The 13,367-nt window shown below is 38.5% G+C and overlaps 2 protein-coding genes across 2 annotated transcripts in view; one reads left to right on the forward strand and one right to left on the reverse strand.

The window, feature by feature from the left end:
• Positions 1-11,599, forward strand: slc38a8a (solute carrier family 38 member 8a). Its single transcript, XM_087797484.1, has 10 exons — positions 1-201; positions 3,824-4,022; positions 4,096-4,252; positions 5,480-5,584; positions 5,641-5,698; positions 6,762-6,876; positions 7,433-7,580; positions 7,641-7,843; positions 7,951-8,002; positions 11,230-11,599. The coding sequence occupies exons 1-10, from the start codon at positions 1-3 to the stop codon at positions 11,330-11,332; spliced, it is 1,341 nt and encodes a 446-aa protein (XP_087653610.1). The 3' UTR covers positions 11,333-11,599.
• A 1,187-nt stretch (positions 11,600-12,786) lies between these two features.
• The window catches only part of necab2 (N-terminal EF-hand calcium binding protein 2), a 103,780-nt gene continuing 103,199 nt past the window's right edge, over positions 12,787-13,367 (reverse strand). Inside the window, exon 13 of the mRNA XM_087797485.1 lies at positions 12,787-13,367. This exon is cut by the window's right edge and continues 1,603 nt beyond it. The gene's annotated coding sequence lies outside the window, so the exon portion shown is untranslated.

Consider the following 13,367-nt stretch of genomic DNA (forward strand, 5'->3'; position numbering starts at 1 on the left):
ATGGAGGAGTTGGCCAGAGAGAGCATCAGCCTGCTGGCTTCAGCCTCGACCAAACCCCCGCTGGACGCCGCCGGGCCTCGCCTGGGGTCCCTGGGGGCCATTTTCATCATGCTGAAGTCCGCGCTGGGAGCCGGTCTGCTCAACTTCCCCTGGGCCTTCGAGCGAGCCGGGGGGGTCCGCAGCGCCGTCACGGTGGAGCTGGTGAGTCTCTGGGTTTTTAAGTGGATTTAAAAAAAAAGGATTAAACGAACTTTTGAATGTGGATTAAAGTCGATGAACCGAACTTTTTCGCAATCACGACTGATGAGACTCACCTGTGCTCACCTGTCTTCACCTGCGAACACGTTAATGACGTGCACCTGACGTAACGAAGTTGTTTAGATTTTATGTTTGATTCGTTGACCTTTTAATTCTAATAATAGCGATAAATCTTCACTGTGACGCGTTTATTAATCCGTTCACAAGGGATTGAAAAACGGCACAAATTCCATTAAAATTAGAGACTTGTCGGGGAAAAAGTAAAAGAAAAAAAACTGCTGCAGAATACATTAGAAAATGGCTTTAAAAAAGTCAAAGTATCAAAAGTGAGTTGAAAAAAACATTAAAATATGGCAAAATTCACATTTTTTTCCTCATGGTGCGTTCAGGTGCAGTAGGAATCATGCCCACTTTTTCCATAAAACGTTTTTTTTTTGGTAATCAATTAACATTTGAACCAGGTGAGCTAGAGTTTATTATCAGATGCGTTTATGGCCGCTGGATGGCGCTGTTGGCGACGTTTGTTAAAATGATCTCCAACTCAATTTTCAGTCTTTACCGATATTTTTTCAGTTTATCGTCGGAGAGAAAAACCCTCAAATAAAGGTTAATGTTGGCAAAAATATCTACATAAGAAATACAAATGTTTACTGAATTGAGGCCAAAAAAACGATTACGTTAATATTTTAAAAAATAATTCGCAGTAAATGTTTAAAGTCGGCAACAGAACGAAGACTAGAAAAGTTCACTAGCGTGGCTAAAAGTTGGGAAACGTCACTGACTGGAAAAAAATGATTGGGTCACAAAAATAAGATAAAATGTTTCCAAATATTAACAAGTTTTTCAGTGAAAACCCCCCAAAAACGACTCAAATGCACGAATGCTCCTTCCCAGATGCAACACTAATAGACTCAAGGACTCATTCATCCCTCAGGCTATTAAATTGTACAATTCTGAGTTCAGGGGCAGGAGTGGAGATACTTTTATCTGAATGTTCTGTTCAATGTTAGTCTTTGTATCCTTTATCTTTGTTATTTTTCTTTGATCTATGTTCTTTATCTTTAGACTTAGATTGTATCATCTTGTTCTTTTTATTTCTCTTTGTTCTTGTTCTTTTATTTTGATTATTTTTTATGAAAAATAACTGTATTTGGAAAAAAAACAATTTAAATCAATAAAGTTCTACCTACTTACCTAACATAGTGTAAAACATATAAATAAATGGCGTAGAATAAAAGGAATAAAAGTCGTACATCAGACATTTTGCTGAAGTTGCGATAAGTCGCCGGATGACGTCGCTCGGACGAAGAATCTTCACTTCCTGGTCTCTCGGTGCTCCTGGCCTGGAGTTCGGGAACTTTTGATAGGGATTAAGTGTTTCTTGGATTAGGGGGGTTTGTTCCACAGGATTTGTTGCGTCGTGATCTCGCCTCGGGTTCCAGGACGTCTCGGGTCAAACGCTGGTTCAACTGTGTCGCAACACAAACCTCCTGATCCTTCGCTTTCTGCTGTCGCTGCACTTTTCCCTCGCTCGGGTTTTCCACTTTCATTTATCCCACTATAGTTGGTGACGACCTCTTGACCTTTTGACCTCCAGAGTTAAACTTTTAAATCTCAATCTCAACTTCAGTGCATCAAACATCCTCTTAATTTGTCCTTCAGAAAATGTTGAAAAATATTTTTCACGTGTAGGATTCTTGACGCATGACATGTAGTAAAAAGTAACAAAGGTTTGTAAATAAACGTCAATGAACTCAAATGTTTTTAAGATACTTTTATTATATTCAACATCAATGCATCGATCATTGAACAGCTTTTTTGACTTTCAAATCATTTTTTATTCTTTTAATTAGATTTTTTTTCTGTTCATTTTTCAATAGTTTTATTTTCAGAGTTTTTGATTCTTTAATTTTAACGTTTTTATTTTTTTTCTTTGACGTTAAAGTAAATGTTTTTACTTGGATTATTTTTTTTGGCTAATTATTTTCCACACTTGGATTTTTGGGCCGTTTAATGTTTTTCATGCAACTGTTTGGTCTCAAAAACTTGAACTTAAACTATATTCATTTTAGCGAAGAAAACTTTTCAAAATCCAAATTCGATGACTTTTTTTTTTCTTCTGGCTTTCAAATCATTTTCACGATTTATTTTTATTCATATTTAATTTGTTTTATTTAAATTAAAACTAACATGCATTGACAATTTGTTTATTGTTGTGTTGCAAATAAACTTCTGGCCACTAGAAGGCAGCAATAATTGCCTCCTAAAGGAATTTCCATGAGATCCTGGCGACGACTGAGGACGAGAGGATACAGTGACTCCAGCAGCTTTTAAAGCTGATGTTTGGACATATTTTGGTTTGAAAACAAATGAAAGCAGTTACAACCTTGTCAAGAGTCATGTGGTCTGTAAATACTACAACACCAGAGTCAAGTACTGGACGATACTACACATATATCCTTGTTACTACACTATCACAACACCAGAGTCAAGTACTGGACGATACTACACATATATCCTTGTTACTACACTATCACAACACCAGAGTCAAGTACTGGACAATACTACATATATACTTGTTACTACACTATCACAACACCAGAGTCAAGTACTGGACAATACTACACATATATACTTGTTACTACACTATCACAACACCAGAGTCAAGTACTCGACAATACTACACATATATCCTTGCTACTACACTATCACAACACCAGAGTCAAGTACTGGACGATACTACACATATATCCTTGTTACTACACTATCACAACACCAGAGTCAAGTACTGGACGATACTACACATATATCCTTGTTACTACACTATCACAACACCAGAGTCAAGTACTGGACAATACTACATATATACTTGTTACTACACTATCACAACACCAGAGTCAAGTACTGGACAATACTACACATATATACTTGTTACTACACTATCACAACACCAGAGTCAAGTACTCGACAATACTACACATATATCCTTGCTACTACACTATCACAACACCAGAGTCAAGTACTGGACAATACTACACATATATACTTGTTACTACACTATCGCAACACCAGAGTCAAGTACTGGACAATACTACACATATATACTTGTTACTACACTATCACAACACCAGAGTCAAGTACTGGACAATACTACACATATATACTTGTTACTACACTATCACAACACCAGAGTCAAGTACTGGACAATACTACACATATATACTTGTTACTACACTATCACAACACCAGAGTCAAGTACTGGACAATACTACACATATGTACTTGTTACTACACTATCACAACACCAGAGTCAAGTACTGGACAATACTATACATATATACGTGTTACTACAGTATCACAACACCAGAGTCGAGTACTGGACAATACTACACATATATACTTGTTACTACACTATCACAACACCAGAGTAAAGTACTGGACAATACTACACATATATACTTGTTCCTACAGTATCAGAATGTCTCGTTGACCTTGTATCGTGATACTATCACCAGATTCTTGAACATGCTCCAGTAAAGACTCTTAAAGTGATCCGTCCCCTCAGGTGTCGCTGGTGTTCCTGGTCAGTGGTCTGATCATCCTCGGCTACTCGTCGTCCATCAGCGGTCAGTGCACGTACCAGGCGGTGGTGAAGCAGGTGTGCGGTCCGGCCATCGGTCAGCTGTGCGAGGTCTGCTTCGTCTTCAACCTCTTCATGATCTCCGTGGCCTTCCTGGTCATCGTGGACGACCAGCTGGAGAAACGTGAGTCCAGGGAACCTTCCCCTCGTTGTGGTGTGTTCGGTGGTCATAGACGTGCGTGTGGTTCCCGCGCCAGTGTGCGGCTCCTTGTACGAGCTGGTGACGGAGCTGCCGGAGTCGGAGATGCCGCATCATTTCTACACCGACCAGCGCTTCAGCCTCGTGCTGCTGTGTCTGCTGCTCATCCTGCCGCTGTCCATCCCGAAGGAGATCAGCATCCAGAAGTACATCAGGTACTAATGACGTGAAGTGACCACCGTCGGATAGTGTGAGGAAGTATCTTGAGATTCTAAAACGTGTATGATATAGAATTGTTTTCGTTTTCTGGAAGTTTTTAAGGATAAAATGAGAAATTAAAGTGAATTATTCACTTTAATTGTATCAATAAAGAAAAGTAAACTATTGAATGTTTGTCAGTTAAATAAAGTTCCAGCTGTAAAAGTTGGAAGGTATTTATGAAGTTTAGTTTTATTGAACAAGTTTTATTAAAGGACTTGTCACGTTTGTTCAGTAGAGACGCTTTAAACAAAGTGAAGTCGGAAATAAAATGTAATTTGAGTGAAAACCTGAACTTGGACCAATTGATAAGAAAAATACAGTAAAGTTTGAAATTCTAAAAACGTATAAATCGTAAAAATGTGTAAAGATTTTGCTAAAAGAACTTCCCGAAGGAGATCAGCATCCAGAAGTACATCAGGTACTAATGACATGAAGTGACCACCGTCCAATAATGTGAGTATCTTGAGATTCTAAAACTTGTATGAAGTTTTTTAAGGATAAAATGAGAAATTAAAGTGAATTATTCACTTTAATTGTATCAATAATGAAACTTAAACTATTGAATTTGTCAGTTAAATAAAGTTCCAGCTGTAAAAATAGAAGATATTTATTAAAGTTTTTAGTTTTATTGAACAAGTTTTATTAAACGTGTCGTCACGTTTGTACAGTAGAGACGCTTTTAACAAAGTAAAGTCGGAAATAAAATGTAATTCGATGCGAAATCTTGGACCAATTGATAAGAAAAATAAAGTTTGAAATTCTAAAAACGTATAAATCGTAAAAATGTGTAAAGATTTTGCTAAAAGAACTTCAGTGAAAACTTGTATATTTGTATATATTTATTTTCAAGGTTGAGGACGACTCTGAATACAACTTTAGTGAATTATTATATGTATTAACGGAACTGAAAAAGTAATACTTTGTCATTATAAATAGAAATGGTCAAAGGAGCAAAACAAATTAAACGTTAAGATATTTAGCAAAATAAAGTCCCTTAAACTAGAAAAAAAATCCTCTTAAGTTTAAAACTAAATGGATTTATTTTTAATTTAATAAAAAACGTTTGAAGGCCTGTAGTAACATTTGTGCCCTGTAGGGGGCACGTTTTAAGTATCGACACGCTCACGTTTCTGCTGCGTCAGTGCGCCCTCTGGTGGTCACTTCACTTCTCTCTCCACTAGCGTCCTCGGCACTCTGGCCGCCACGTACCTGACGGTCGCCATCATCGTCAAGTACCACACGATGCCCTCGGTTCTGGTCCACGTGACGCCGCTCTACACTGGGGGGTAAGAAGCTCGGTCGTCCGGCAGAGACTCGGGGTCTCACGGGTTCTTGTGTGCAGCATCAGCTCCTGGGGCTCCATGTTCAGCGTCATCCCCACCATCTGCTTCGGCTTCCAGGTGAGTCCAGACCGATGAGACCTTTGAACCCGCAAGGTCACGGGGTCAAATGAAAGCCTTGAGGGACGCTTGCGTATTAATTTTTATATTTAAATCATTTAAATGTGTAAAAATGCCCCAAAACAATTGACCCCCCCTCCCGCCCCAAATAATTTGAATATTTAAATGTTTGTTTTTTTTAATATTCCAATAATTACATTTTTTTATTCAAGTTTTTTGGTTACTTTAAAAATGTAGTGTTGTTGTTGTTGTTTGTTATTGTAATTTGGTAAGACTAAAAAAATATTTAGAAAATATATTTTCGAATTAAGTTGTTTAAAAAAAAGTCTTATTTTGAAAATATTGAAATTCAATTAAAAAAACAAATGTAATTACATTTTTCCCCAAAAAATGTAACTCTTAAAATAAATTGTAACATTAAATGTACATCATGGACATCCTGTTCATGCGCTACCAAAGCTAGCATCTTAAACTACTTCCTGTGCGGGAATTTGACCTTCAACCTGATCCTGCTATAAGACCGTAAATCCTGCTCTCTGGCGCCACCGGTGGTCTCTGACCGCCACTGCAGCTCTGACGTTCACCATCATCTGATGGATGCGTGGCGTCCCTGGTTACCGTGGTAACCCCTCCAGGATGTTACCGGGATCTAATAATGTTCCCACCGGGGCGAGGAGATTACTTTGCCGACCCCTCGCTCTCCCCCGTTCTCTCCCCCCGGGGCGAGCGATGGCAGCAGGTGAGACGCTGATGAGATCCTGGAGCTTCTGGAGGGAAAATGAGATTTAAAGGCGGCTCAAGTGGGAACGTCGACCTCTGACGCCCCGAGGACGAGTCCGACTCCCATTACCTCGTCGGCTCTTCAGAGACGAGGATCACATCCTCGCCTCCTTCCTGACCTTTAACCTCTGACCTTCAGAGATGTGATCGAAACAATGAAATGTAACATTTAGTCTCCAATGGTGAATAATTAATGTAAAACGAATAAAGAAAATTGATTGACATGAGCTGATGACCTCAGGGGAGGGGAGTCGACCTGACCTTTGACCTTCCGATGTTTCAGTGTCACGAGGCCTCCATCGCCATCTACAGCAGCATGGAGAACCAGCGACTCTCTCACTGGGTCTTCATCTCTGTGGTCTCCATGATCTTCTGCCTGGTCATCTACTCGCTCACAGGTACCTTTGACCTTTGACCCTGCTGCCACCTTACCACCGTTGCTGCTTTTAAACAAGATACAAATTTTAAAATAAAAAACCTTTACATTTTAAGTTGTTGACTTTAAGTTTATTTTTCTGGTGATTGACAGCGACCTTTTTCATTCTGATCGGATCTCTTTTTTTTTAAAAATAAACTTTTGAATGTTTTTTACATTTTTAATTTTTTCGTTTTGTATTTTTATCGATTCTTTTCAGGCAAATGTTTAGTTAAAAATGTTTGAAATATTCCACCATCGACTGAACTGCCATTTTTAAAAAGTAAAACTTAAAAAAAACTACAAATAACGAGGAATTTATTTATGCGTGAAACTTATTTACTGAAATTTCTGTTTCCTATTTAAGTAAATTAGGCAAAATAAAAAATAGTTTTGTCTGATTTAATTTCAGTTTGAAAGACATTTAAAAAAAATATTTTCCTGTTTTATTTTTTTAAATCTGTTAAATTCTCGTTAATTCTTTTATTTTGAAAGTTTCCCTCCAGAGGAAGTAAAACATTACGACCGTCTCTCCGCAGGCGTCTACGGTTACCTGACCTTCGGGAAGGACGTGAAGGCGGACATCTTGATGTCGTACACGGGCGACGACGTGCTGATGCTCGTGGCCCGACTTCTGTTCGGCGTCTCCATCGTCACCATCTATCCCATCATCCTGCTGCTGGGCAGGTGCGCGGCTCGCCGTCCCAGCTCCCCGGGGTCGGTGTACTGACCCTTTACCCCCCTCAGGTCCGTGATCCAGGACCCTCTGCTCAGCTGGCGGCGGCGGCGAGACGGTCTGGTGACGCCGGAGTTCGAGTGTCGGAGTCGCGTCCTGCTGACGGTGCTGTGGATCACCAGCACGCTGCTCATCGCCGTCTTCGTGCCCGACATCAGCAAAGTTATCAGCATGATCGGCGGCATCAGCGCCTTCTTCATCTTCATCTTCCCAGGTGAGCCTCCTGACCCCTCACCTCTGACCCCTCACCTCTGACCCCTCGCCTCTGACCCCTCGCCTCTGACCCCTCGCCTCCTGACCCCTCGCCTCCTGACCCCGCAGGTCTGTGCCTGATCTTCGCCATGCAGTCGGAACCAGTTTCCTGCCGGACCAGGTGAACCCCCTTGACCTCTCATGACCTCAAAACACTGGTTGAGAGAGAACTTTGTTTAATGTAGCCATGAGCTCCGGTCCATATCCTCAGTTCTGATTCACTTGTTTGTAGTAAATGTATCTATTTTAGTTAAATATTTTAAACCGGATTTAAAAACTGGTTCAAAGATTATTTATATTTTATTTGACACCAGTACTCACTTCAAAACATTAAAATCAAACTTTAAAACTAAAAATACTTCAAAGCGAACCAAAAGATAGTTTTGTTTAATTATGTCACTTCCTGTTGGGGGTGTGTATTGGCACAAATATGGCGTTACAATACAGGGACAACAAAACGATATATTTGTAGTATTGTCCAGTACTTGACTCTAGTGTTGTGATACTGTAGTAACAAGTATATATGTGTAGTATTGTCCAGTACTTGACTCTGGTGTTGTGATAGTGTAGTAACATGGATATATGTGTAGTATTGTCCAGTACTTGACTCTAGTGTTGTGATACTGCAGTAACAAGTATATATGTGTAGTATTGTCCAGTACTTGACTCTGGTGTTGTGATACTGTAGTAACAAGTATATATGTGTAGTATTGTCCAGTACTTGACTCTGGTGTTGTGATAGTGTAGTAACATGGATATATGTGTAGTATTGTCCAGTACTTGACTCTGGTGTTGTGATACTGTAGTAACAAGTATATATGTGTAGTATTGTCCAGTACTTGACTCTGGTGTTGTGATAGTGTAGTAACATGGATATATGTGTAGTATTGTCCAGTACTTGACTCTGGTGTTGTGATAGTGTAGTAACATGGATATATGTGTAGTATTGTCCAGTACTTGACTCTGGTGTTGTGATAGTGTAGTAACAAGTATATATGTGTAGTATTGTCCAGTACTTGACTCTGGTGTTATGATACTGTAGTAACAAGTATATATGTGTAGTATTGTCCAGTACTTGACTCTGGTGTTGTGATAGTGTAGTAACATGGATATATGTGTAGTATTGTCCAGTACTTGACTCTAGTGTTGTGATACTGTAGTAACATGGATATATGTGTAGTATTGTCCAGTACTTGACTCTGGTGTTGTGATACTGTAGTAACATGGATATATGTGTAGTATTGTCCAGTACTTGACTCTGGTGTTGTGATAGTGTAGTAACAAGTATATATGTGTAGTATTGTCCAGTACTTGACTCTGGTGTTATGATACTGTAGTAACAAGTATATATGTGTAGTATTGTCCAGTACTTGACTCTGGTGTTGTGATAGTGTAGTAACATGGATATATGTGTAGTATTGTCCAGTACTTGACTCCGGTGTTGTGATACTGTAGTAACATGGATATGTGTAGTATTGTCCAGTACTTGACTCTGGTGTTGTGATACTGTAGTAACAAGTATATATGTGTAGTATTGTCCAGTACTTGACTCTGGTGTTGTGATAGTGTAGTAACAAGTATATATGTGTAGTATTGTCCAGTACTTGACTCTGGTGTTGTGATACTGTAGTAACAAGTATGTATGCGTAGTATTGTCCAGTACTTGACTCTGGTGTTGTGATACTGTAGTAACATGGATATATGTGTAGTATTGTCCAGTACTTGACTCTGGTGTTGTGATACTGTAGTAACATGGATATATGTGTAGTATTGTCCAGTACTTGACTCTGGTGTTGTGATACTGTAGTAACAAGTATATATGTGTAGTATTGTCCAGTACTTGACTCTGGTGTTGTGATACTGTAGTAACAAGTATGTATGCGTAGTATTGTCCAGTACTTGACTCTGGTGTTGTGATAGTGTAGTAACAAGTATATATGTGTAGTATTGTCCAGTACTTGACTCTGTTGTTGTGATACTGTAGTAACAAGTATGTATGCGTAGTATTGTCCAGTACTTGACTCTGGTGTTGTGATAGTGTAGTAACAAGTATATATGTGTAGTATTGTCCAGTACTTGACTCTGGTGTTGTGATACTGTAGTAACATGGATATATGTGTAGTATTGTCCAGTACTTGACTCTGGTGTTGTGATAGTGTAGTAACAAGTATATATGTGTAGTATTGTCCAGTACTTGACTCTAGTGTTGTGATACTGTAGTAACAAGTATATATGTGTAGTATTGTCCAGTACTTGACTCTGGTGTTGTGATAGTGTAGTAACATGGATATATGTGTAGTATTGTCCAGTACTTGACTCTGGTGTTGTGATACTGTAGTAACATGGATATATGTGTAGTATTGTCCAGTACTTGACTCTGGTGTTGTGATACTGTAGTAACAAGTATATATGTGTAGTATTGTCCAGTACTTGACTCTGGTGTTGTGATAGTGTAGTAACAAGTATATATGTGTAGTATTGTCCAGTACTTGACTCTGGTGTTGTGATACTGTAGTAACAAGTATATATGTGTAGTATTGTCCAGTACTTGACTCTGGTGTTGTGATAGTGTAGTAACAAGTATATATGTGTAGTATTGTCCAGTACTTGACTCTGGTGTTGTGATACTGTAGTAACAAGTATGTATGCGTAGTATTGTCCAGTACTTGACTCTGGTGTTGTAGTATTTACAGACCACGTGACTCTTGACGAAGTTGTAACTGCTTTCATTTGTTTTCAAACCAAAATATGTCCAAACATCAGCTTTAAAAGCTGCTGGAGTCACTGTATCCTCTCGTCCTCAGTCATCGCCGGGATCTCTGGATTAAATTATTTGAAAGGCGTAGGACGTAACGACTGCTGCCATCTAGCGGCAGGAGGTTTAATCGCAACACACTTGACTAAAAATTGATTAAAATATCGAAATATTTTAATTTATACACATTGTATTTGAATGTAAAAATAAAACATGATTTAAAAGAAGAAACTTGACAAAAAAAATTGATTAATATCAATAAACAATCTTCAGACTTAGAAAGTAAACTATTTAGATTTTATTTAATTCAGAGTCGAATAAAAGTAAACAAAAAAAACTGATTTTTAAGTATTAAATGTATTTATATTTAAATTAAAAAATGTTAAAGTCAACATAAATTAAAATATTATGCGTAATACACGGGTATTACGCATAATATTGTAATGATAATATTGAATTTCTATTGAATTGAGGAAAAAAAAATTGAACAATGTAAAATATCTAGAATATATTTGTTGGATTATCGTGACCTTGACTTCACGTCAACAGGATGTTGGTTGTACTGACGTCTTCTCTACTTCCTGTGGCCTCAGTGCGGTCCTGACGGTGTGGGGCGTCGTCACGCTGATCTGCGGCGCCTTCATCTTCGGACAGAGCACCAGCATCGCCGTCATGCAGCTGCTGGGAAAGATCTGACTCGCGCAGGAACTGTTTTTATTATCAGCTGATGGTGGCGGCACCACGACCCAGTGACCCCTGACCCCTCCACACACACACACACGCGCACACACACCTGGTTCATCACTTCACCACGACCACGAGCTCCGACATGTGAGGTCGAAAGAGAGGCGGAGCTCCTTAGAGACCGACGAGTCACATGACTTTTAAAATCACCAGCACTTTGTTCTCACGCTCGAGGCTCGTCATCACCAGAGGGGGCGCTATAACGTGTACATATGAAGGTGTGTAAATACACTCGTTTGCTGACCGACTCCAGTGAACAGACGGTGGAAAAAAATAAAGTAATTTTGTAGAAAAGTATTTTTGCTTCTGTTTCATTGGATTAGAAACGTATTTACCGTATTTATAAACGCGGATAAACTACTTTAATTTCCTGACATTTAAAAAAACAAAAAACTAATTACATTTATTTATTCACCACAGGGTGGTGCTAGAGCGCCACTAAACGTGGTGAGTTAAAGTATTTTATTAATAGGAGAAATGTATTTTCTGATATGAGCAGAATCTGGAAGAAAACATTTTAAAATGGATGATTTAAATTCAGCTTCATGTTTTATTTTACGGTTTATAAAGAAACTCTAGATGTTTTCATATATTAGAAAAATTAAATGTCTTCAAAAAACGATTAATTTTCTTTCAAACCGTTTTGGCAGATTAAAAAAAAGTGATGAAATGGATTAAAAAACGTTTTTCTGGGTTGAAGGAAGAGTTGATCCTTAACATTATTTCAAATAATCACTAACCTTAAAGTTTTCCCCACATCACTATATATATATATATATATATATATATATATATATAGTTGATTTGAAAGTGGTCCTTTTATATGTACCACTTTTTATTTTTGAGGTAAACAATTTTAAAACTATGATTTTCAGATGATGGTATTTTCTTCAATGAAACTTCGTCTGATTCAAAGATTATAATACAATTAAACTTCAAAAAGAATCTAATATATATATAAAAATATATACATTAAATATATAAATAAATATATAAATAAAAAATATAAGAAAAATATTTAAATAACCATATTTATTTAATATGAGATGCGGGATCAAGAACATGCTTAAATCAATACAAAAATTCTTGCCCTTTAAGCTTTTTGCATTTAATCTCCATTTTTTTAAGATGTTTGATTATTTAATTCAGTTTGTAATATTACTTACTCAAATACTTTTGAATATACAGTATATTGATATTTTTTTTATGTATCTGGGAAGAAATCCACATAAAAATTCTTCCCAATACATTTTTTTGGTTTGACTTTTCCTTCAGATTGAGTTTTTTTTAGTGTGTGTTGATCAAAGTATTTCCACATTAAACCTTTTATTTTTCCTACATCAGTATTTTGTATCAGCAGTCGTTACTCCTTGATCGTCCGCCGCCGAGGAAAAGTGAGACGAGCGTGACTTTGAAACTTTATTGAATTGCAAGACTCTACATGGTTCGATAATCTCAACGAGAATAATAATCTAACGGTTTCATCCCTGCACAAGCTGCTGCACATACACGAGGTTCATCAAAGGTCATTCTGGGGGGAAAAGTTCTACGTCTACCGTCGATGTTGCTCTAAAAGAAAGGAGGTAAGAAAGAGAGTCTAGATACTACAGCCAAGAGAACAACATTCACGGACATGCACTCGCGTGGAGAGTAGAAAAGGAGGGAGGAGACCTCGGGGCGCCCTGGTCCTGATGGGGTGTCGGGGCCCGGAGGAGGAGCAGGAGGAGGAGCAGGAGGAGGAGCAGGAGGAGGAGGAGGAGGAACACATCACACTCTGATGGAGCTGCCGGACCAACTACTCCGCAAAAAACCGTCTGTATTCAAACGATGTACGACCGAAACCGACTTCTGGTTCCGGTCTTCGGACTCTCGACGGGCGTGACGTGCGACTTGTGTTCGGGTCCGGAGTCTGCGAGAGGTTCCGGCGCCGCAGAGGAACTTCACAATTATGGCTCGAAGTTTCTGCGACGTGGTCACGATACTTAAG

The sequence above is a fragment of the Callionymus lyra genome, chromosome 8, assembly GCF_982586985.1.
Source record: "Callionymus lyra chromosome 8, fCalLyr1.hap1.1, whole genome shotgun sequence".
Lineage (NCBI taxonomy): Eukaryota > Metazoa > Chordata > Actinopteri > Syngnathiformes > Callionymidae > Callionymus > Callionymus lyra.

Coding starts and splice junctions, on each gene's coding strand:
- slc38a8a (XM_087797484.1), top strand. CDS start 1: ATGGAGGAGTTGGCCAGAGAGAGCATCAGCCTGCTGGCTTCAGCCTCG. Junction 7,581..7,640: donor ATCATCCTGCTGCTGGGCAG/GTGCGCGGCTCG, acceptor TACCCCCCTCAG/GTCCGTGATCCAGGACCCTC. Junction 8,003..11,229: donor CCAGTTTCCTGCCGGACCAG/GTGAACCCCCTT, acceptor CTGTGGCCTCAG/TGCGGTCCTGACGGTGTGGG.